Source organism: Oncorhynchus kisutch, linkage group LG25 (assembly GCF_002021735.2).
Source record: "Oncorhynchus kisutch isolate 150728-3 linkage group LG25, Okis_V2, whole genome shotgun sequence".
Classification (NCBI taxonomy): Eukaryota; Metazoa; Chordata; class Actinopteri; order Salmoniformes; family Salmonidae; genus Oncorhynchus; species Oncorhynchus kisutch.
Genome location: NC_034198.2, coordinates 45,558,342 through 45,582,255, shown reverse-complemented (window position 1 = coordinate 45,582,255; position 23,914 = coordinate 45,558,342). Strand labels below are relative to the sequence as shown.

The 23,914-nt window shown below is 45.9% G+C and overlaps 1 protein-coding gene across 1 annotated transcript in view; it reads right to left on the bottom strand.

The window, feature by feature from the left end:
* Nucleotides 1-20,304, bottom strand: part of LOC109879240 (calpain-2 catalytic subunit-like) — a 47,451-nt gene extending 27,147 nt beyond the window's left edge. Inside the window, exons 1-3 of the mRNA XM_031805145.1 lie at nt 19,411-20,304; nt 13,222-13,291; nt 8,054-8,175 (exon numbers count right to left, since the gene is read on the bottom strand). Of these exons, the coding sequence (XP_031661005.1) occupies nt 8,054-8,175; nt 13,222-13,291; nt 19,411-19,839 (621 nt within the window). The 5' untranslated portion in view covers nt 19,840-20,304. The remainder of the gene's footprint in view (nt 1-8,053; nt 8,176-13,221; nt 13,292-19,410) is intronic.
* Between the last annotated feature and the right edge of the window lie 3,610 nt (nt 20,305-23,914).

The following is a 23,914-nucleotide window of genomic DNA, read 5'->3' as shown; positions in this document are numbered from 1 at the left end:
CCTCTCCTCTCCTCTCCTCTCCTAGTGGTAGTGTTGACAGAGAGCAGCCTCTCCTCTCCTAGTGGTAGTGTTGACAGAGAGCAGCCTCTCCTCTCCTAGTGGTAGTGTTGACAGAGAGCAGCCTCTCCTCTCCTAGTGGTAGTGTTGACAGAGAGCAGCCTCTCCTCTCCTAGTGGTAGTGTTGACAGAGAGCAGCCTCTCCTCTCCTGGTGGTAGTGTTGACAGAGAGCAGCCTCTCCTCTCCTGGTGGTAGTGTTGACAGAGAGCAGCCTCTCCTCTCCTAGTGGTAGTGTTGACAGAGAGCAGCCTCTCCTCTCCTAGTGGTAGTGTTGACAGAGAGCAGCCTCTCCTCTCCTAGTGGTAGTGTTGACAGAGAGCAGCCTCTCCTCTCCTAGTGGTAGTGTTGACAGAGAGCAGCCTCTCCTCTCCTAGTGGTAGTGTTGACAGAGAGCAGCCTCTCCTCTCCTAGTGGTAGTGTTGACAGAGAGCAGCCTCTCCTCTCCTAGTGGTAGTGTTGACAGAGAGCAGCCTCTCCTCTCCTAGTGGTAGTGTTGACAGAGAGCAGCCTCTCCTCTCCTAGTGGTAGTGTTGACAGAGAGCAGCCTCTCCTCTCCTCTCCTCTCCTCTCCTAGTGTTGACAGAGAACAGCCTCTCCACTCCTAGTGGTAGTGTTGTCGTGAGCTGTTCAGTGTGTGTTGACAGTCCTTTCTACCGCGCCATTTTTGAAAGATATAACATCAGCCATCGACAACTACACAAGTTTAGCTACTTTTCTCAACAACATTGATGCCCTGATTGTAGCAGGAGCTATCAACAGACTTGACCCAACACTGCCAAACAAGATGTAGCTACCAACAGAACAGAGTTTAATGGATCCAGTCAGTGTGAAGCGTTTCTCCATGTATACAGGTCAGAGTCTAGTTACATTTTACAGATATAACTTTATAATTTGGTCAGAAAGTCATGTTTATTGCGAAACGTTAGCTTGTTGGCTCGCTAGCTAACATTACGTGTATGATCTGTGTAGTAATATAATTTGAATCAGAAAACCATTTGCATTGCTAGTTATAACCTAATGTTAGCTAGCTAGCTAACATTGAACCTAGTTTGTTAACTTTAACTACCTGCAGATTCATACCACAGTTATGACAATGTTTGTATTGGTAGTAGTATGAGTTGGAGTTATGCCGGTTCATTGTTTTAGCTAAACAAAAGACTCCACTTTGGACCATCAAAATAGCCAGGTGTGTCTGGGGGGTGATTACGGCATCTATTGTATTTCATGAACATGTCGAGACAATTACTGCTTACGCCTTTTGTATCCTGTGCATGTGACAAATGAACTTGGATTTGATTGGATACAGGGTGTGTTTACCACAGGGCCTCACGTTAATCCTTAAAGAGATGGGTGGGTGGGGGGAGAAGAGAGGCTGCTCTCTATCAACACTACCACGGGGGGGGGGGCGATGCTGAATGGGTGTAGCCAAAGAAGAGCTCTCCAGTAGGTGTACCAACACATTCAAAGGTAATTTTCTCAAAAGTGGGGTTACAAGTTTATCAACATTCAAAGCAGAATGACTTTCCTCGTTGTTCCTCAACTGTAGCCCATGTTTAGATGTTCCTGTTTGGTAAACATTCCATTTTGCTGGTTAAAGCCAGGTTTTTCTGGTTGGTTTCCAACATCTCACAACCTACATCCTAAATGTTTCATCTTGTGAACTAAGTTTATTTAAAACATACTATTTTGTAGCTCTGAGTCTCTACTATTATCCAATGTGTAAAAATGATGCTACATAAGACCGAATCGAGGCGGCCGGCCACAATTAGATTTATCTGGCCATGTAAATCCCGTAGACACACAGTACCAGTCAACAGTTTAGACAAACCAACTCATTCCAGAGTTTTTCTTAATTTTTACTATTTTCTACATTGTAGAATAATAGTGAAGACATCAAAACTATGAAATAACACACATGGAATCATGTAGTAACCAAAAAAAGAGTTAAATATTTGAGATTCTTCAAAGTAGCCACCCTTTGCCTTGATGACAGCTTTGAACACTCTGGGTATTCTCTCAAGTGCTCATGATTCCATATGTGTTATTTCATAGTGTTGATGTCTTTTCTATTATTCTACAATGTAGAAAATAAAGTACAAACACCTTGAATGAGTAGGTGTGTTAACTTTTGACTGGTACTGTGGATATTACACGTAAAACAACCTGACACACACAAGGGGGGGGGGGGAAGAGCGAGAGAGAGAGAGACAGAGAGAGAGAGAGAGACAGAGAGACAGAGAGCGAGAGACAGAGAGAGAGAGAGAGAGAGACAGAGACAGAGACAGAGACAGAGAGACAGAGAGACAGAGAGACAGAGAGAGAGGCACAAGTAGAACAATGGAGTCACTAAACCTCAGGCTGAGGACTGTTTCACTCAGGGATGTAGCAGAGTCACTAAACCTTGAGTGCCAATCGAGTCCAAGTCTGGAGTCCGAATCCCAGTGCGTGAGTCCTGGTCCAAGTGCTCATCTCTGAGTCAACTGGGTCCACATTAACTCAACATAAAGTCATTTCCCCAGTGAGATACAGCGTAGTGGCAAGAGGAAATGTCCTTTCTTTCTGTGCCAACAAATATTTGCATTTAGTCTAGCTAAACGACTACCGCCCCGTAGCACTCACATCCGTCATCATGAAGTGCTTTGAGAGACTAGTCAAGGACCATATCACCTCCACCCTACCTGACACCCTAGACCCACTCCAATTTGCTTACCGCCCAAATAGGTCCACAGACGATGCAATCTCAACCACACTGCACACTGCCCTAACCCATCTGGACAAGAGGAAAACCTATGTGAGAATGCTGTTCATCGACTACAGCTCGGCATTCAACACCATAGTACCCTCCAAGCTCGTCATCAAGCTCGAGACCCTGGGTCTCGACCCCGCCCTGTGCAACTGGGTACTGGACTTCCTGACGGGCCGCCCCCAGGTGGTGAGGGTAGGCAACAACATCTCCTCCCCGCTGATCCTCAACACTGAGGCCCCACAAGGGTGCGTTCTGAGCCCTCTCCTGTACTCCCTGTTCACCCACGACTGCGTGGCCACGCACGCCTCCAACTCAATCATCAAGTTTGCGGACGACACAACAGTGGTAGGCTTGATTACCAACAACGACGAGACGGCCTACAGGGAGGAGGTGAGGGCCCTCGGAGTGTGGTGTCAGGAAAATAACCTCACACTCAACGTCAACAAAACTAAGGAGATGATTGTGAACTTCAGGAAACAGCAGAGGGAACACCCCCCTATCCACATCGATGGAACAGTAGTGGAGAGGGTAGCAAGTTTTAAGTTCCTTGGCATACACATCACAGACAAACTGAATTGGTCCACTCACACAGACAGCATCGTGAAGAAGGCGCAGCAGCGCCTCTTCAACCTCAGGAGGCTGAAGAAATTCGGCTTGTCACCAGAAGCACTCACAAACTTCTACAGATGCACAATCGAGAGCATCCTGGCGGGCTGTATCACAGCCTGGTATGGCAACTGCACCGCCCTCAACCGTAAGGCTCTCCAAAGGGTAGTGAGGTCTGCACAACGCATCACCGGGGGCAAACTACCTGCCCTCCAGGACACCTACACCACCCGATGCTACAGGAAGGCCATAAAGATCATCAAGGACATCAACCACCCAAGCCACTGCCTGTTCACCCCGCTATCATCCAGAAAGCGAGGTCAGTACAGGTGCATCAAAGCTGGGACCGAGAGACTGAAAAACAGCTTCTATCTCAAGGCCATCAGACTGTTAAACAGCCACCACTAACATTGAGTGGCTGCTGCCAACACACTGTCAATGACACTGACTCAACTCCAGCCACTTTAATAATGGGAATTGATGGGAAATGATGTAAATATATCACTAGCCACTTTAAACAATGCTACCTTATATAATGTTACTTACCCTACATTATTCATCTCATATGCATACGTATATACTGTACTCTATATCATCGACTGCATCCTTATGTAATACATGTATCACTAGCCACTTTAACTATGCCACTTTGTTTACGTACTCATCTCATATGTATATACTGTACTCGATATCATCTACTGTATCTTGCCTATGCTGCTCTGTACCATCCCTCATTCATATATCCTTATGTACATATTCTTTATCCCCTTACACTGTGTATAAGACAGTCGTTTTTTGGAATTGTTAGTTAGATTACTTGTTCGTTATTACTGCATTGTCGGAACTAGAAGCACAAGCATTTCGCTACACTCGCATTAACATCTGCTAACCATGTGTATGTGACAAATAAAATTTGATTTGATTTGATAATGTTACCAGGGCGTTTAGCACCCCGGGTGGTGCACCCAGTGCTTGAGGCATCACTACAGACCCGGGTTCGATCCTGGCAGTGATCGCGAGACCCATGAGGCGGCGCACGATCGGCACGGCGTCGTCCAGGTCCTTATCCCACCACACTCTAGCGACTCCTTGTGGCGGAACGGGCGCCTCCACGCTGACCGCGTTTCCTCCGACACATTGGTGTGGCTGGCTCCCGGGTTAAGCGAGCAGTGTGTCAAGAAGCAGTGCGGCATGGCAGGGTCGTGTTTCAGAGGACGCACGGCTCTCAACCTTTGCCTCTCCCAGGTCCGTACAGAAGTTGCAGCGATGGGACAAGATTGTAACTACCAATTGGGGAGAAAGAAGGGGTAAAGAGTACACCCACTCCAAATCTTTTTTTCAAAAAAATGTTTTATTGAGCATTGCAGATAGAAATGCCATGAATAGAGCAGACGTTATTCCTTATTCAACATGAGGCAAGAGGCATATTTGTTCTACATAGCATATTTCTATCTGAAGGTTCCAAAACGTTGACTCCTGCTGAAAGAGGCCCAGGTTGTCGGCGCTATAGCTTTCTAACGAAGTGACGTGGCTGTTCAAGGTTTGTAGCCTAAACAAATAGTTACCGGTCCTCAAGTAGCCCAGTTCCAGAAGATGCTGAATAAATGTAAAAAGGCAGAAAACGTAGCGTCGGTATTACGGGTCTTATCTTTTGGGTTAAGATGTTTCCACAACAGAACCTGGATATGAAATGTAGTGGGGAAAAGTGGGAGGGGTTAAGCGAGACTACAAATGGTTTACTTGTCTATAGTCGAGGGAGAGTCAGAGAGCCGCTCCACTGTTGTTTTACTATTCAACTTAATGCTGCTATTGGTTTACATTTTATAAAACAGCCTGTGTTTTTTAACCAGGCAAAAGGATAACTAGCAGGCTGGTGGTGACTGGTTAGCTACCGGGGAATCAAGAGAGTCGCCATGTGTATAATCGGAGGTGGAGCTGATGTAGGTTGTATGTACCAGTTGTCCCCCCTGTAGCTCACCAGCTGATGTAGGTTGTATGTGGTGGTTGTCCCCTCTGTAGCTCACCAGCTGATGTAGGTTGTATGTACCAGTTGTCCCCCCTGTAGCTCACCAGCTGATGAAGGTTGTATGTGGTGGTTGTCCCCCTGTAGCTCACCAGCTGATGTAGGTTGTATGTGGTGGTTGTCCCCCCTGTAGCTCACCAGCTGATGTAGGTTGTATGTGGTGGTTGTCCCCCCTGTAGCTCACCAGCTGATGTAGGTTGTATGTGGTGGTTGTCCCCCCTGTAGCTCACCAGCTGATGTAGGTTGTATGTGTTGGTTGTCCCCCCTGTAGCTCACCAGCTGATGTAGGTTGTATGTGGTGGTTGTCCCCCCTGTAGCTCACCAGCTGATGTAGGTTGTATGTGGTGGTTGTCCCCCCTGTAGCTCACCAGCTGATGTAGGTTGTATGTGGTGGTTGTCCCCCCTGTAGCTCACCAGCTGATGTAGGTTGTATGTGGTGGTTGTCCCCCCTGTAGCTCACCAGCTGATGTAGGTTGTATGTACCAGTTGTCCCCTCTGTAGCTCACCAGCTGATGTAGGTTGTATGTGGTGGTTGTCCCCTCTGTAGCTCACCGGCTGATGTAGGTTGTATGTGGTGGTTGTCCCCCCTGTAGCTCACCAGCTGATGTAGGTTGTATGTGGTGGTTGTCCCCCCTGTAGCTCACCAGCTGATGTAGGTTGTATGTGGTGGTTGTCCCCCCTGTAGCTCACCAGCTGATGTAGGTTGTATGTGGTGGTTGTCCCCCCTGTAGCTCACCAGCTGATGTAGGTTGTATGTGGTGGTTGTCCCCCCTGTAGCTCACCAGCTGATGTAGGTTGTATGTGGTGGTTGTCCCCCCTGTAGCTCACCAGCTGAGTAGGTTTTATGTGGTGGTTGTCCCCCCTGTAGCTCACCAGCTGATGTAGGTTGTATGTGGTGGTTGTCCCCTCTGTAGCTCACCAGCTGATGTAGGTTGTATGTACCAGTTGTCCCCTCTATAGCTCACCAGCTGATGTAGGTTGTATGTACCAGTTGTCCCCTCTGTAGCTCACCAGCTGATGTAGGTTGTATGTACCAGTTGTCCCCTCTGTAGCTCACCAGCTGATGTAGGTTGTATGTGGTGGTTGTCCCCCCTGTAGCTCACCAGCTGATGTAGGTTGTATGTGGTGGTTGTCCCCCCTGTAGCTCACCAGCTGATGTAGGTTGTATGTGGTGGTTGTCCCCCCTGTAGCTCACCAGCTGATGTAGGTTGTATGTGGTGGTTGTCCCCCCTGTAGCTCACCAGCTGATGTAGGTTGTATGTACCAGTTGTCCCCCCTGTAGCTCACCAGCTGATGTAGGTTGTATGTGGTGGTTGTCCCCCCTGTAGCTCACCAGCTGAGTAGGTTGTATGTGGTGGTTGTCCCCCCTGTAGCTCACCAGCTGATGTAGGTTGTATGTGGTGGTTGTCCCCCCTGTAGCTCACCTGCTGATGTAGGTTGTATGTACCAGTTGTCCCCTCTGTAGCTCACCAGCTGATGTAGGTTGTATGTGGTGGTTGTCCCCCCTGTAGCTCACCAGCTGATGTAGGTTGTATGTGGTGGTTGTCCCCTCTGTAGCTCACCAGCTGATGTAGGTTGTATGTACCAGTTGTCCCCTCTATAGCTCACCAGCTGATGTAGGTTGTATGTACCAGTTGTCCCCTCTATAGCTCACCAGCTGATGTAGGTTGTATGTACCAGTTGTCCCCTCTGTAGCTCACCAGCTGATGTAGGTTGTATGTACCAGTTGTCCCCTCTGTAGCTCACCAGCTGATGTAGGTTGTATGTGGTGGTTGTCCCCCCTGTAGCTCACCAGCTGATGTAGGTTGTATGTGGTGGTTGTCCCCCCTGTAGCTCACCAGCTGATGTAGGTTGTATGTGGTGGTTGTCCCCCCTGTAGCTCACCAGCTGATGTAGGTTGTATGTGGTGGTTGTCCCCCCTGTAGCTCACCAGCTGATGTAGGTTGTATGTGGTGGTTGTCCCCCTGTAGCTCACCAGCTGATGTAGGTTGTATGTGGTGGTTGTCCCCCTGTAGCTCACCAGCTGATGTAGGTTGTATATACCAGTTGTCCCCCCTGTAGCTCACCAGCTGATGTAGGTTGTATGTGGTGGTTGTCCCCCCTGTAGCTCACCAGCTGATGTAGGTTGTATGTGGTAGTTGTCCCCCCTGTAGCTCACCAGCTGATGTAGGTTGTATATACCAGTTGTCCCCCATGTAGCTCACCAGCTGATGTCGGCTGTATGTGCCGGGTGAGACGCTTCCTTCCCACTACTGAACTGTGTTGCTTCTAATATTAAATTGTGCTTTGTGACTGAAAATCTCTCTAAAAACTCTTGTCCAATCCACTTAGTAGTCAGATTTTAGTCACAGAGAAAACTGAAGTTACTTTTGTTTAGTTCTAGTTTTTTCTGGGTCTATTTAGTCACTTATTGTCGTCAATTGCCACTGAAAAATATACTTTAAACGAATATTTTAGTCTCTATATTTGTTAAAGTAAATGAACACTGGCCTGCGCACCAAATTGCACGCTATTCCCTTTATAATGCACTACACTTTTTTTTTTATACCAGAGCCTAGTTTAAAAGTAGTGCACTATATAGGGAGGCATTTTGGGATGCAGTCTGTGACACTGTCTCTACCTGGAAGTGAAAGATCCCAGCGTACTCGCCACGTCCAAAGCCTTGTCCTGCAGGAACAACCCGGGCCATCACATCTTCATTCAGGGTCAGAGAGGCGATGGCCGCCAGGAGCCAGCAGTCACCTGGAGGGGGAAACAGAGAAGAGAGACTAAGGGAGTGGAGGTCATCACAGGTCAGAGAGACGAAGGGAGTGGAGGTCATCACAGGTCAGAGAGACGAAGGGAGTGGAGGTCATCACAGGTCAGAGAGACGAAGGGAGTGGAGGTCATCACAGGTCAGAGAGACGAAGGGAGTGGAGGTCATCACAGGTCAGAGAGACTAAGGGAGTGGAGGTCATCACAGGTCAGAGAGACTAAGGGAGTGGAGGTCATCACAGGTCAGAGAGACTAAGGGAGTGGAGGTCATCACAGGTCAGAGAGAGACGAAGGGAGTGGAGGTCATCACAGGTCAGAGAGAGACGAAGGGAGTGGAGGTCATCACAGGTCAGAGAGAGACGAAGGGAGTGGAGGTCATCACAGGTCAGAGAGAGACGAAGGGAGTGGAGGTCATCACAGGTCAGAGAGAGACGAAGGGAGTGGAGGTCATCACAGGTCAGAGAGACGAAGGGAGTGGAGGTCATCACAGGTCAGAGAGACGAAGGGAGTGGAGGTCATCACAGGTCAGAGAGACGAAGGGAGTGGAGGTCATCACAGGTCAGAGAGAGACGAAGGGAGTGGAGGTCATCACAGGTCAGAGAGAGACGAAGGGAGTGGAGGTCATCACAGGTCAGAGAGACTAAGGGAGTGGAGGTCATCACAGGTCAGAGAGAGACGAAGGGAGTGGAGGTCATCACAGGTCAGAGAGACGAAGGGAGTGGAGGTCACAGGTCAGAGAGACTAAGGGAGTGGAGATCATCACAGGTCAGAGAGACATGAGAGTGGAGTTCATCACTGGTCAGTTTTCAATCCTCATTCTGAACATTCCTGGGGTTAATGACAGGCCAGTACACTAGTCTACCCTGCTGGGTTAATGATAGTACACTAGTCTCCCCTGCTGGGTTAATGACAGGACACTAGTCTACCCTGCTGGGTTAATGACAGGACACTAGTCTACCCTGCTGGGTTAATGACAGGCCAGTACACTAGTCTCCCCTGCTGTGTTAATGACAGGACACTAGTCTACCCTGCTGGGTTAATGACAGGCCAGGACACTAATATACCCTGCTGGGTTAATGACAGTACACTAGTCTACCCTGATGGGTTAATGACAGGCCAGTACACTAGTCTACCCTGCTGGGTTAATGACAGGACACTAGTCTACCCTGCTGGGTTAATGACAGGCCAGTACACTAGTCTACCCTGCTGGGTTAATGACAGTACACTAGTCTACCCTGCTGGGTTCATGAGATGACAGTACACTAGTCTCCCCTGCTGGGTTAATGACAGGCCAGGACACTAGTCTACCCTGCTGGGTTAATGACAGGCCAGTACACTAGTCTACCCTGCTGGGTTAATGACAGGACACTAGTCTACCCTGCTGGGTTAATGACAGGCCAGTACACTAGTCTCCCCTGCTGTGTTAATGACAGGACACTAGTCTACCCTGCTGGGTTAATGACAGGCCAGTACACTAGTCTACCCTGCTGGGTTAATGACAGGCCAGGAAACTAATCTACCTTGCTGGGTTAATGACAGTACACTAGTCTACCCTGTTGGGTTAATGACAGGCCAGTACACTAGTCTACCCTGCTGGGTTAATGACAGGACACTAGTCTACCCTGCTGGGTTAATGACAGTACACTAGTCTACCCTGCTGGGTTAATGACAGGCCAGTACACTAGTCTACCCTGCTGGGTTCATGAGACGACAGTACACTAGTCTACCCTGCTGGGTTAATGACAGGACACTAGTCTACCCTGCTGGGTTAATGACATGCCAGTACACTAGTCTACCCTGATGGGTTAATGACAGGACACTAGTCTACCCTGTTGGGTTAATGACAGGCCAGTACACTAGTCTACCCTGCTGGGTTAATGACAGGCCACTAGTCTACCCTGCTGGGTTAATGACAGGCCAATACACTAATCTACCCTGCTGGTTTAATGCCAGTACACTAGTCTCCCCTGCTGGGTTAATGACAGGCCAGTACACTAGTCTCCCCTGCTGGGTTAATGACAGGCCAGTACACTAGTCTACCCTGCTGGGTTAATGACAGGACACTAGTCTACCCTGTTGGGTTAATGACAGGCCATTACACTAATCTACCCTGCTGGGTTAATGACAGGCCACTAGTCTACCCTGCTGGGCTAATGACAGGCCAGTACACTAGTCTACCCTGCTGGGTTAATGACAGGCCAGTACACTAGTCTACCCTGCTGGGTTAATGACAGGCCAGTACACTAGTCTACCCTGCTGGGTTAATGACAGGCCAGTACACTAGTCTACCCTGCTGGGTTAATGACAGGCCAGGACACTAGTCTACCCTGCTGGGCTAATGACAGGCCAGTACACTAGTCTACCCTGCTGGGTTAATGACAGGCCAGTACACTAGTCTACCCTGCTGGGTTAATGACAGGCCACTAGTCTACCCTGCTGGGTTAATGACAGGCCAGTTTACTAGTCTACCCTGCTGGGTTAATGACAGGCCAGTACACTAGTCTACCCTGCTGGGTTAACGACAGGACTAGTCTACCCTGCTGGGTTAATGACAGGCCAGTACACTAGTCTACCCTGTTGGGTTAATGACAGGCCACTAGTCTACCCTGTTGGATTAATGACAGGCCAGTACACTAGTCTACCCTGCTGGGCTAATGACAGGCCAGTACACAAGTCTCCCCATCTGGGTTAATGACAGGCCAGTACACTAATCTACCCTGCTGGGTTAATGACAGGACACTAGTCTACCCTGCTGGGTTAATGACAGGACAGGACACTAGTCTACCCTGCTGGGTTAATGATAGTACACTAGTCTACCCTGCTGGATTAATGACAGGCCAGTACACTAGTCTACCCTGCTGGGTTAATGACAGGCCAGTACACTAGTCTACCCTGCTGGGTTAATGACAGGCCACTAGTCTACCCTGCTGGGTTAATGACAGGCCAGTTTACTAGTCTACTCTGCTGGGTTAATGACAGGCCAGTACACTAGTCTACCCTGCTGGGTTAACGACAGGACTAGTCTACCCTGCTGGGTTAATGACAGGCCAGTACACTAGTCTACCCTGCTGGGTTAATGACAGGACACTAGTCTACCCTGCTGGGTTAATGACAGGCCAGTACACTAGTCTACCCTGCTGGGTTAATGACAGGCCACTAGTCTACCCTGCTGGGTTAATGACAGTACACTAGTCTACCCTGCTGGGTTAATGACAGGCCAGTACACTAGTCTACCCTGCTGGGTTAATGACAGGCCACTAGTCTACCCTGCTGGGTTAATGACAGTACACTAGTCTACCCTGCTGGGTTAATGACAGGCCAGTACACTAGTCTACCCTGCTGGGTTAATGACAGGACACTAGTCTACCCTGTTGGGTTAATGACAGGCCAGTACACTAGTCTCCCCTGCTGGGTTAATGACAGGACACTAGTCTACCCTGCTGGGTTAATGACAGGCCAGTACACTAGCCTACCCTGCTGGGTTAATGACAGGCCACTAGTCTACCCTGCTGGGTTAATGACAGGCCAGTACACTAATCTACCCTGCTGGTTTAATGCCAGTACACTAGTCTCCCCTGCTGGGTTAATGACAGGCCAGTACACTAGTCTCCCCTGCTGGGTTAATGACAGGCCAGTACAGTAGTCTACCCTGCTGGGTTAATGACAGGACACTAGTCTACCCTGTTGGGTTAATGACAGGCCAGTACACTAATCTACCCTGCTGGGTTAATGACAGGCCACTAGTCTACCCTGCTGGGCTAATGACAGGCCAGTACACTAGTCTACCCTGCTGGGTTAATGACAGGCCAGGACACTAGTCTACCCTGCTGGGTTAATGACAGGCCAGTACACTAGTCTACCCTGCTGGGCTAATGACAGGCCAGTACACTAGTCTACCCTGCTGGGTTAATGACAGGACACTAGTCTACCCTGCTGGGTTAATGACAGTACACTAGTCTACCCTGCTGGGTTAATGACAGTACACCAGTCTACCCTGCTGGGTTAATGAGACGACAGTACACTAGTCTACCCTGCTGGGTTAATGACAGTACACTAGTCTACCCTGCTGGGTTAATGACAGGCCACTAGTCTACCCTGCTGGGTTAATGACAGGCCAGGCCACTAGTCTACCCTGCTGGCTTAATGACAGGCCAGGCCACTAGTCTACCCTGTTGGATTAACACACAAATAAACACCATGCCAAAGCTCGTCTCGCTTTGTCAGAAATCTTCTTTGTTAGAGAAGATTTGTAAACGGTTGAGGGTGAGGCTAGTTGTGAGCAAATGGAAAGGGAAGTGGGTCTCATTTCCAGTAACTGGCTCTGTGAAGACTTCCTCCCAGCATGGTAACTGAGCTGGTTTCCATAGAGATATCTCAGTTTGTCCATATTGTCCACATTACAGAGATCACAACATTACATGTTTTATACCTCAGAGATAACAACCTGACATGTTTTAAATGATTATACCTCATGACAGAGATAACCTGACATGTTTTAAATGATTATACCTCATGACAGAGATCAACACCTGACATGTTTTATATTATACAGTACCTTAGAGAGACAACAACCTGACATGGAGGCTGTTCAGTGGTAGTCTAGGAAACCAAATCACCTGTGTAATAACTGATTAAAGCACTAACTGAATGTTATTACATATGCTGTGATCAATCACATTAACTGAATGTTATTACATATGCTGTGATCAATCACATTAACTGAATGTTATTACATATGCTGTGATCAATCACATTAACTGAATGTTATTACATATGCTGTGATCAATCACATTAACTGAATGTTATTACATATGCTGTGATCAATCACATTAACTGAATGTTATTACATATGCTGTGATCAATCACATTAACTGAATGTTATTACATATGCTGTGATCAATCACATTAACTTTTCTATACCATCTCCTCCTCACAGCTTAAACCATGGACACTGTTACAAACCGGCGACCCTGTGGTTTTGGTTTGGTTCCTGTTTTGGTTCCTGTTTTGGTACCAAATATGAAAGTGACTTACCCAAGCCGCCTTGGCAGATGTCGGTTCTCGAGGCTCCACCAACAATGAACTCTGGGCTGGACACCAGCTCCTATTCAGGGAGAGACGACCAAAGCATGAGTAAAACTGTGAAAGATATTACTGAGAATTTCAATCAAATAAAAGTACAGATTTTGGGGCTTCTAAACTTTGCAGCCCTAATTAAAGCAATACGCTTTAAGCTTGGGGGGAATAACTGCACAATGAGCTACTAGTGTAGCCTCAGGGGGAATAACTGCACAATGAGCTACTAGTGTAGCCTCAGGGGGAATAACTGCACAATGAGCTACTAGTGTAGCCTCATGGGGAATAACTGCACAATGAGCTACTAGTGTAGCCTCAGGGGGAATAACTGCACAATGAGCTACTAGTGTAGCCTCAGGGGGAATAACTGCACAATGAGCTACTAGTGTAGCCTCAGGGGGAATAACTGCACAATGAGCTACTAGTGTAGTCTCAGTTATTTCATAGAGCACTGCATTTGTTATATTATCTACTATTTAGGGACCAATACATGATTAAAACTGTGTTTTGAACTTTTAAAGCAACTGTCCAGTGTTTCCAGATTTCTATTAAATAAATAAAATATATTTGTTGTTACGTTCAAAAGGCTTTCCTGTGAAGTCGTGACTTGCGACATACGCCTAGTTACGCCTAGTTACGCCTAGTTACGCCTAGTTACGCCTAGTTACCTGAATCAGGTCACATATGACCTAGAATTAATTACAATACGAGTGAAATAGTTTTAATTCCAAAACAATTGTAATTAAGCATGTTTAAAAATATATATATATATTTTCTGTGTTTACAATGGTGTGGGCGTATACCGGTGATTAAAACCATTCATGCGAGTAGACCGCTGATTGGCTCAGGAGGATTTCACCATAGCTCAGGAGCTCAGGAGGATTTCACCATAGCAAGCATTTTAAATAGATATGGGCGGGGGGGTATTCTCCTATTTATGCTTTGGCCACAAATACGAGTATAGGATGAGTCAACAACATTATCTGGGTATGAGCTAACAGATTATTAACTTTTAAAAGTCTGATTTACACTAGACAGTAACATTCATAGCAGATTTGACTAAAAGGATCAGTCATTACCCAATAATAGTTATGAAATAAAAGCACATGGGAATGAAGAGGGTAGACCAATACACATTAAAGTCATGCACGAGTAAAGGGCAGGGTCCACGATGACCTAACGTAACCTCAATTGTCTCAAAGTCTACGAGTCGATCTGTTGACAGACAAAACAAAAAGGTGTAGGATCAGATGACTAACGCCAAAGTTCCATCCGAATAGTTGGAGGATGAGTCACCACACCACCCTGACCATGTTCCTCGTTCATTTAGCCGTACGGTAACAGTTTCAGTTGTTTGGGATACAAGTGATTCCTTTACGCCCAACGGTCCAATCATATCAAACGGATAACACGCATCTGGACACGCCCATCAGACTACTGTGACATCACTGACCCAGGCTATAAAGAGATATTCCCAGTGAGGATTTGTGTTTGATGAAAAAGATGTATATCAGAACAAAGTATATATATATATATATCTTCATTATGTCTGATACATATTATAAACAGAAACACAAGTGGGGGAAAAGAAAAGTCCAGATTCTGACTTTTTTAAATACAATGTATTATTATTTGAACATGCTGCATAGGCTGAAACCATTAAAGTAAAGGCAACCCTACAATGTATGGCCTGTTAAGCCTTATGAACCCTACAATGTATGGCCTGTTAAGCCTTATGAACCCTAAAATGTATGGCCTGTTAAGCCTTATGAACCCTACAATGTAAGGCCTGTTAAGCCTTATGAACCCTACAATGTATGGCCTGTTAAGCCTTATGAACCCTACAATGTATGGCCTGTTAAGCCTTATGAACCCTACAATGTATGGCCTGTTAAGCCTTATGAACCCTACAATGTATGGCCTGTTAAGCCTTATGAACCCTACAATGTATGGCCTGTTAAGCCTTATGAACCCTAAAATGTATGGCCTGTTAAGCCTTATGAACCCTAAAATGTAAGGCCTGTTAAGCCTTATGAACCCTAAAATGTATGGCCTGTTAAGCCTTATGAACCCTAAAATGTAAGGCCTGTTAAGCCTTATGAACCCTAAAATGTATGGCCTGTTAAGCCTTATGAACCCTAAAATGTATGGCCTGTTAAGCCTTATGAACCCTAAAATGTAAGGCCTGTTAAGCCTTATGAACCCTAAAATGTATGGCCTGTTAAGCCTTATGAACCCTAAAATGTATGGCCTGTTAAGCCTTATGAACCCTAAAATGTATGGCCTGTTAAGCCTTATGAACCCTAAAATGTATGGCCTGTTAAGCCTTATGAACCCTAAAATGTAAGGCCTGTTAAGCCTTATGAACCCTAAAAAGTATGGCCTGTTAAGCCTTATGAACCCTAAAATGTATGGCCTGTTAAGCCTTATGAACCCTAAAATGTATGGCCTGTTAAGCCTTATGAACCCTAAAATGTAAGGCCTGTTAAGCCTTATGAACCCTAAAATGTATGGCCTGTTAAGCCTTATGAACCCTAAAATGTATGGCCTGTTAAGCCTTATGAACCCTAAAATGTAAGGCCTGTTAAGCCTTATGAACCCTAAAAAGTATGGCCTGTTAAGCCTTATGAACCCTAAAATGTAAGGCCTGTTAAGCCTTATGAACCCTAAAATGTATGGCCTGTTAAGCCTTATGAACCCTAAAATGTATGGCCTGTTAAGCCTTTGAACCCTAAAATGTAAGGCCTGTTAAGCCTTATGAACCCTAAAAAGTATGGCCTGTTAAGCCTTATGAACCCTAAAATGTAAGGCCTGTTAAGCCTTATGAACCCTAAAATGTATGGCCTGTAAGCCTTATGAACCCTAAAATGTATGGCCTGTTAAGCCTTATGAACCCTAAAATGTAAGGCCTGTTAAGCCTTATGAACCCTAAAATGTAAGGCCTGTTAAGCCTTATGAACCCTAAAATGTATGGCCTGTTAAGCCTTATGAACCCTAAAATGTAAGGCCTGTTAAGCCTTATGAACCCTAAAATGTATGGCCTGTTAAGCCTTATGAACCCTAAAATGTATGGCCTGTTAAGCCTTATGAACCCTAAAATGTAAGGCCTGTTAAGCCTTATGAACCCTAAAATGTATGGCCTGTTAAGCCTTATGAACCCTAAAATGTAAGGCCTGTTAAGCCTTATGAACCCTAAAATGTAAGGCCTGTTAAGCCTTATGAACCCTAAAATGTAAGGCCTGTTAAGCCTTATGAACCCTAAAATGTAAGGCCTGTTAAGCCTTATGAACCCTAAAATGATCAGTCAAAATTATGTTTCTCATGAAATGTGATGATATTTGAAGGAAACCAGATCAAAGTATGAAAAACTGACTGTTTCTTCTACATTGATAAAGTTTGATCATGAAGTTACTGTTTTCCCCCAAGTCAAACACTTGGATTCATTATTAAGAGGACAAGGTAACATCACCTTAACTCTCATTTGAATACACCAATGGTAACATGATATTCTCTTACCTCATTTAAATAAGTCCTGCCTTGTCACCAACGTCGGAGAAGGCGTGTTTGCAAAGGGGCGTGGTTTATATAGCTAGATAGCTACTCTACTGGTGCCAACATTTGAGTATAGGGTGTCAGCAAATATAATTAAAAGTTTACCCTATTCATCTATGGCAATGATATATGTTTCCCCTTTCATCTGTGTCTGGGGTTAGCTAGTTACTGGCTAGCTAGGTCTTCATCTGTGTCTGGTGTTAGCTAGTTACTGTCTAGCTAGGTCTTCATCTGTGTCTGGTGTTAGCTAGTTACTGTCTAGCTAGGTCTTCATCTCTGTCTGGTGTTAGCTAGTTACTGTCTAGCGAGGTCTTCATCTGTGTCTAGTGTTAGCTAGTTACTGTCTAGCTAGGTCTTCATCTGTGTCTGGTGTTAGCTAGTTACTGTCTAGCTAGGTCTTCATCTGTGTCTGGTGTTAGCTAGTTACTGTCTAGCTAGGTCTTCATCTGTGTCTGGTGTTAGCTAGTTACTGTCTAGCTAGGTCTTCATCTGTGTCTGGTGTTAGCTAGTTACTGTCTAGCTAGGTCTTCATCTCTGTCTGGTGTTAGCTAGTTACTGTCTAGCTAGGTCTTCATCTGTGTCTGGTGTTAGCTAGTTACTGTCTAGCTAGGTCTTCATCTGTGTCTGGTGTTAGCTAGTTACTGTCTAGCTAGGTCTTCATCTGTGTCTGGTGTTAGCTAGTTACTGTCTAGCTAGGTCTTCATCTGTGTCTGGTGTTCGCTAGTTACTGGCTAGCTAGGTCTTCATCTGTGTCTGGTGTTAGCTAGTTACTGTCTAGCTAGGTCTTCATATGTCTGGTGTTAGCTAGTTACTGGCTAGCTAGGTCTTCATCTGTGTCTGGTGTTAGCTACTTACTGGCTAGCTAGGTCTTCATCTGTGTCTGGTGTTCGCTAGTTACTGGCTAGCTAGGTCTTCATCTGTGTCTGGTGTTAGCTAGTTACTGTCTAGCTAGGTCTTCATATGTCTGGTGTTAGCTAGTTACTGGCTAGCTAGGTCTTCATCTGTGTCTGGTGTTAGCTACTTACTGGCTAGCTAGGTCTTCATCTGTGTCTGGTGTTAGCTAGTTACTGGCTAGCTAGTTCTTCATCTGTGTCTGGTGTTAGCTAGTTACTGGCTAGCTAGTTCTCTGTCTTTGTTTAGTGTTAGCTAGTTACTGGCTAGCTAGTTCTCTGTCTGTGTTTAGTGTTAGCTAGTTACTGGCTATCTGGGTCTTCAGTCAGCATGCAACAAAAGGGGGGGGGGGGGGCTAGTCTTTCAAAACTCAGACGCAGTTGTCAAGTCAACACAAATATCAGTGCTGCTGTGAACCGTATCACAAGAGAAATGCCAAACTAAAAATGTATTAAAAAATATATATAATTGATGCAATTTCAATGTTGTTTGAGTTGCTTTGTGTATCACCACGCCGGTCTTTTCAAACGTCCTGGTAGTTAGCCATGAGAGTGACGTTCTTGTCTGTTGTTCTTGCCATAATATGGACTTGATCTTTTACCAAATAGGGCCTTCTTCTGTATACCACCCCTACCATGTCACAACTGATTGGCTCAAACTCATGAAGAAGAAAAGAAATTCCACAAAATAACTTCTTACAAGGCAGACATGTTAATTGAAATACATTCCAGGTGACTATCTCATGAAGCTGGTTGAGAGAATGCCAAGAGTATGCAAAGCTGTCATCAAGGCAAAGGGTGGCTACTTTGAATAATCTCAAATATAAAATATATTTGAATTTGTTTAACACTTTTTTTGGTTACTACCTGATTCCATATGTGTTATTTCATAGTTTTGATGTCTTCATTATTATTCTACAATGTAGAAAATCGTTTTTAAAAACCCGTTGAATGAGTAGGTGTGTCCAAACTTTTGACTGTTATTGTACATATAAACATACATTAATATGGCAGCGGAAAGCAATTGAGAAAACTAAATAGAAACATTTGAGGTATACATCTTGTCTTGTCCGCATTGTCCTCGAAGATAAAATGTGCAGCCGGGAAAACTTATTTCCTAAATTAGACATTCAAGTTTTTCCTTAATCTCTAACCCAGAATAATTCCTGTTTTATTTGCAATATGTTTTTATCAAACAGTACAGCTCTCAGATCATCACATAAAGAACTATCAAATAAAAAGTGAATTGTCCACCTCCCCTAAAATCACACACAGTACATAGTCCCTCTTCTTCTTCATTTACGTCACTGAACCTACCTACTTCAATTACCAGAGGCAGTATACTGGTTCTCAACTGGGTATACAAGGACGTTTGGTTTCTGGTTAGGTGAGAGGTGACATAAGGTTCTGGATCATAGCTGTTTTCGATCTGGTTGTAAGTTCTGAGTTTTGGTTTAAACCATAAATCCGTTTTCTTTTGGGTTGGTTAACTTGTGTTTGATCATATTTACATTGCATCCTAACTTGTTTCTGTTGTAGATCAACTTCCTGTGTATAAAGTTGGTCTGTTTTGTTTGGTATACGGTTTTATCAAATATATATATATATTTTTTTTCTTCCAGAGATAACGCTTTGGTCTATTTTGATCAATACAAATCCAGCCATAGAGCAGACATTTAACTTGTGCTTAATGGCAGTAACTTACCCCAGGTCGTTTCCATTGCACACCTCTGGTTTTGGAAGATCTCGGTCCGAGCTCATTGAATCCCAAGGACGCAGGTTCGGCTGGAAAAGTGGAATCCGTGAAAAGTGAACCTCTACTCAGACACTCGCTCCTGAGAGACTCGAAGTCTTGGTTTAGGTACTTCGACGCATTGGCATTAGTGCCAAATCCTGCGGCCAAAGCCCTCTTCTTGGCCAACGTTGATGCCACCCCAGCCATTGTGCAAGTCCTTTTTCTTCTCCTCTGTCGGGTCGGGTGGCTGACTGCGTCGACACAGTGAAAAGAGTTGGGATGTGTTTCACTGGTGGAAAAGTCTAAATTCCTTCTACGCCCCTGGTTTTTCAGGCGTGGTCTGTCTGCCTCTTGACTGCAAGTCAGTGCGAGTTTTTTTCCCCTCAACAATATGTACATAAGATTTCTGTTACCGGAACTGTTGCTTCTACACAACGTTTACTTGTTCAAAAGTATTTAGTGTCAATACGAACACTTTTTAGGCATATGCATCAAACAATCAACCACTCAATGAATCTGTTTGAGTATCATAACGGGGAGGATGAACATAAAGTCCGAGTTCACTCTCTAGTCTTAATAACCCGTTTGAACCTGACGCATCAGTCGTATCTCCATACAGGTAGACAGACAGACGCAGTTGAGAGGTTGGTGTCCGGTAGACCGTCTTCTTCCTACGACTTGTGAGAGCCAGTGTGACCTGTGTAGATTTAAAATACCTCTGTGTTGGTCGGAGAAAAGATGGCCACATGTTCAAGGGTTGGTCTATTGATGTTGTCTTATGATAACGATAATTCTCCATAAAATGAAATGCTGTGCTGCTGCACCGGTCTGCCTGTTGTGTATTGGGGAGCATCAACTCCTCTCTTTTGCACACGATCACAGAAGGCAGGACATAACATACCAGTGATCGCGTCTATATCAGTACAGTGCGATTGTAATGCAACGTACAGTATGAAATGTAGAGGCTATAAGCACAGATAATAACAAGACATGTTCATATAGGCTCAGGTTAGCCAGACGTTACAGACACAAGAGTTTTATAACCCGTCTTTGGAAGTGACGTGCACTTGTAAAATAGCGTCAAAATAAGCTCAACAAACAAAAACACACGACACGACTAATAGAAACAATGTCCATCAATGAAAAGTTGTGCTGCCCTTTACAGTCCAACTCCCCTGTAAAGTAACAATGAACAACGAGAGGGGACATGAGTAGCCATGCTACCCCAATGACAACATGTACAGTAGACAGCACTATAGCTAGCTAGCAGGTAAAGCATAAATTAACAGATATAAAGTTCATAAATGCATTAAAATACATGAATATCCCAATATGCTGTTAGAATACGATACAATGTCAGCGGCCATATAAACTCATTATCTGTGTTTCTAAATATTAGATTGATGATGATTTTGTCTGTACCTACCTCTTACAGTACAGGGAAACTGTATGGGGGGGGGTGATGTTTATGAGGGGATGTTTAGGATGTTTCCAACCTGTTGCAGTAACCATGTCTACCAACAGGGGTCATTTACAAACTGCAGACCTGGATGGACTCAACTAGGTAACGCCATGGAATTCAGACAGAGATTACAGGGTGTGTAGAGGACTGTAGAACAGAGATTACAGGGTGTGTAGAATACAGTAGAATAGAGATTACAGGGTGTGTAGAATACTGTAGAACAGAGATTACAGGGTGTGTAGAGGACTGTAGAACAGAGATTACAGGGTGTGTAGAGGACTGTAGAACAGAGATTACAGGGTGTGTAGAATACAGTAGAATAGAGATTACAGGGTGTGTAGAATACTGTAGAACAGAGATTATAGGGTGTGTAGAGGACTGTAGAACAGAGATTACAGGGTGTGTAGAGGACTGTAGAACAGAGATTACAGGGTGTGTAGAGGACTGTAGAACAGAGATTACAGGGTGTGTAGAGGACTGTAGAACAGAGATTACAGGGTGTGTAGAGGACTGTAGAACAGAGATTACAGGGTGTGTAGAGGACTGAAGAACAGAGATTACAGGGTGTGTAGAGGACTGTAGAACAGAGATTACAGGGTGTGTAGAATACAGTAGAATAGAGATTACAGGGTGTGTAGAGGACTGTAGAACAGAGATTACAGGGTGTGTAGAGGACTGTAGAACAGAGATTACAGGGTGTGTAGAGGACTGTAGAACAGAGATTACAGGGTGTGTAGAGGACTGTAGAATAGAGATTACAGGGTGTGTAGAGGACTGTAGAATAGAGATTACAGGGTGTGTAGAATACTGTAGAACAGAGATTACAGGGTGTGTAGAGGACTGTAGAACAGAGATTACAGGGTGTGTAGAGGACTGTAGAACAGAGATTACAGGGTGTGTAGAGGACTGTAGAACAGAGATTACAGGGTGTGTAGAGGACTGTAGAACAGAGATTACAGGGTGTGTAGAGGACTGAAGAACAGAGATTACAGGGTGTGTAGAGGACTGTAGAACAGAGATTACAGGGTGTGTAGAATACAGTAGAATAGAGATTACAGGGTGTGTAGAGGACTGTAGAACAGAGATTACAGGGTGTGTAGAGGACTGTAGAACAGAGATTACAGGGTGTGTAGAGGACTGTAGACACTCATACTGATGATTCATGTGTGCTTCTCTTTCAATGGACCTTATTCATGCGGTGGCCATGACTGTTTGGAAACAATAAACATGGGATAGGAAATCCCAGAGGGTAAATACCATACGTAGCTCTAAAGCCACTCCTGACAGAATGTATGATGAACAAATCAACGAGACCACTAAAAGAGGGGTGGAAGAGAGATATCAAGGGAGAGGCTCTGAGTGTGAACGGAGAGGCATGTTTCCTCATTCGAGGCTTCCTATTTGTCCAAGTCCCTTCATGACTGTTTACAGTATTTGAGTCACCAGCAATATAATAGGAGGCCTCTGATGGTGTAGAGTAGCATGTTGTAAGTGTAGTAGGTCGATAAACATCACAGGGTGGGGCTGGTGAGGAAGCCTGCGTTTTCCCTGCAGGATATAGGCTCGTCTGCTGGTTGAGATGTATCCTGTACAGGGGACGGCCTACCAGGTTTGTCACTTCTAGGACAGAGTTACACCTAACCCCTTTAGGGGATGTGTCACACACTGACCATAGTTTGCTTTGTATGTTTCTATGTTTTGTTTGGTCAGGGTGTGATCTGAGTGGGCATTCTATGTTGTATGTCTAGTTTGTCTGTTTCTGTGTTTGGGCCTGATATGGTTCTCAATCAGAGGCAGGTGTTCGTCATTGTCTCTGATTGGGAGCCATATTTAGGTAGCCTGTTTTGTGTTGGGTTTTGTGGGTGATTGTTCCTGTCTTTGTTACACCAGATAGGGCTGTTTTCGGTTTTTCACGGTTTCTTGTTTTTGTATATTGTTCTATTTTCATCTTTATTAAAGATGTATCACAATAACCACGCTGCGTTTTGGTCCACCTCTCCTTCAACAGAAGAAAGCCGTGACAGAATCACCCACCAACCAAGGCCCAAGCGGGGTGGTAAACAGCAGCAGCAGCAACAACCGCGGCCAGCATCACAGGACTCCTGGACATGGGAGTTCATATTGAACGGAGAGGGACCCTGGGCACAGGCTGGGGAATATCGCCGCCCCAAAGCAGAGCTGGAGGCAGCACAGCAGCGCGACAGGTACGCGAGGCAGCGAGGTGTGAGGCTAAGCCAGGTAGCAGACCTGAGCTCACTCCTCGTGCTTATTATAAGCAGCGCGTTACTGGTCAGGCACCGTGTTATGCGGTTAAGCGCACGGTGTCGCCAGTACGTGCCCATAGCCCGGTGCGCTATAGGGCAGCGAAAGTGCCATGCGAGTGTGGGCATCGAGCCAGGGCGTATGGTGCCTGCTCAGCGTGTCTGGTCGCCGGTACGCAGTTTTGGTCCAGGGTATCCTGCGCCGGCTCTGTGTACTGTGTCTCCGGGGCGCTGGGAGGGTGCAGTGCGTCCTATGCTTGCGCTCCGCTCGTGCTGGGCAAATGTGGGAGTGGAGCCTAAAGGAGAGGTGCGCGTAGTAGGCACTAGATCTTCCGTGCTTACCCACAGCCCGGTTCAACCTGTGCCTGCACTCTGGAGGGCTAGAGTAGTGATCCAGCCTGGGGGAGTGGTGCCAAGGCTGCGCACCAGAGCTCCAGTGCTCCCCCACAGCCCGTCCTTCAGGTGCCTCCTAACACTAAGCCTCCTGGAGGTCTCCCCAGCCTGGTGGGTCCTGTGGCAGCCCCACGCACCAAGCTGTCTCTCTGTCTCCTCCCTACAGGTGTTCCCGCCTGTCCGGCGCTGCCGGAGCCTCCCGCCTGTCCGGAGTAGTTCGAGCTGCCCCTCTGTCCCGAGCTGCCCCTCTGTCCAGTGGGGTCATTTAGAAGGGTCGCCGTGGTTAGGAAGCCACGGAGGCAGACAATGAGGCGGACTAAGACTATGTTGAAGTGGGGTCCACGTCCCGCGCCAGAGC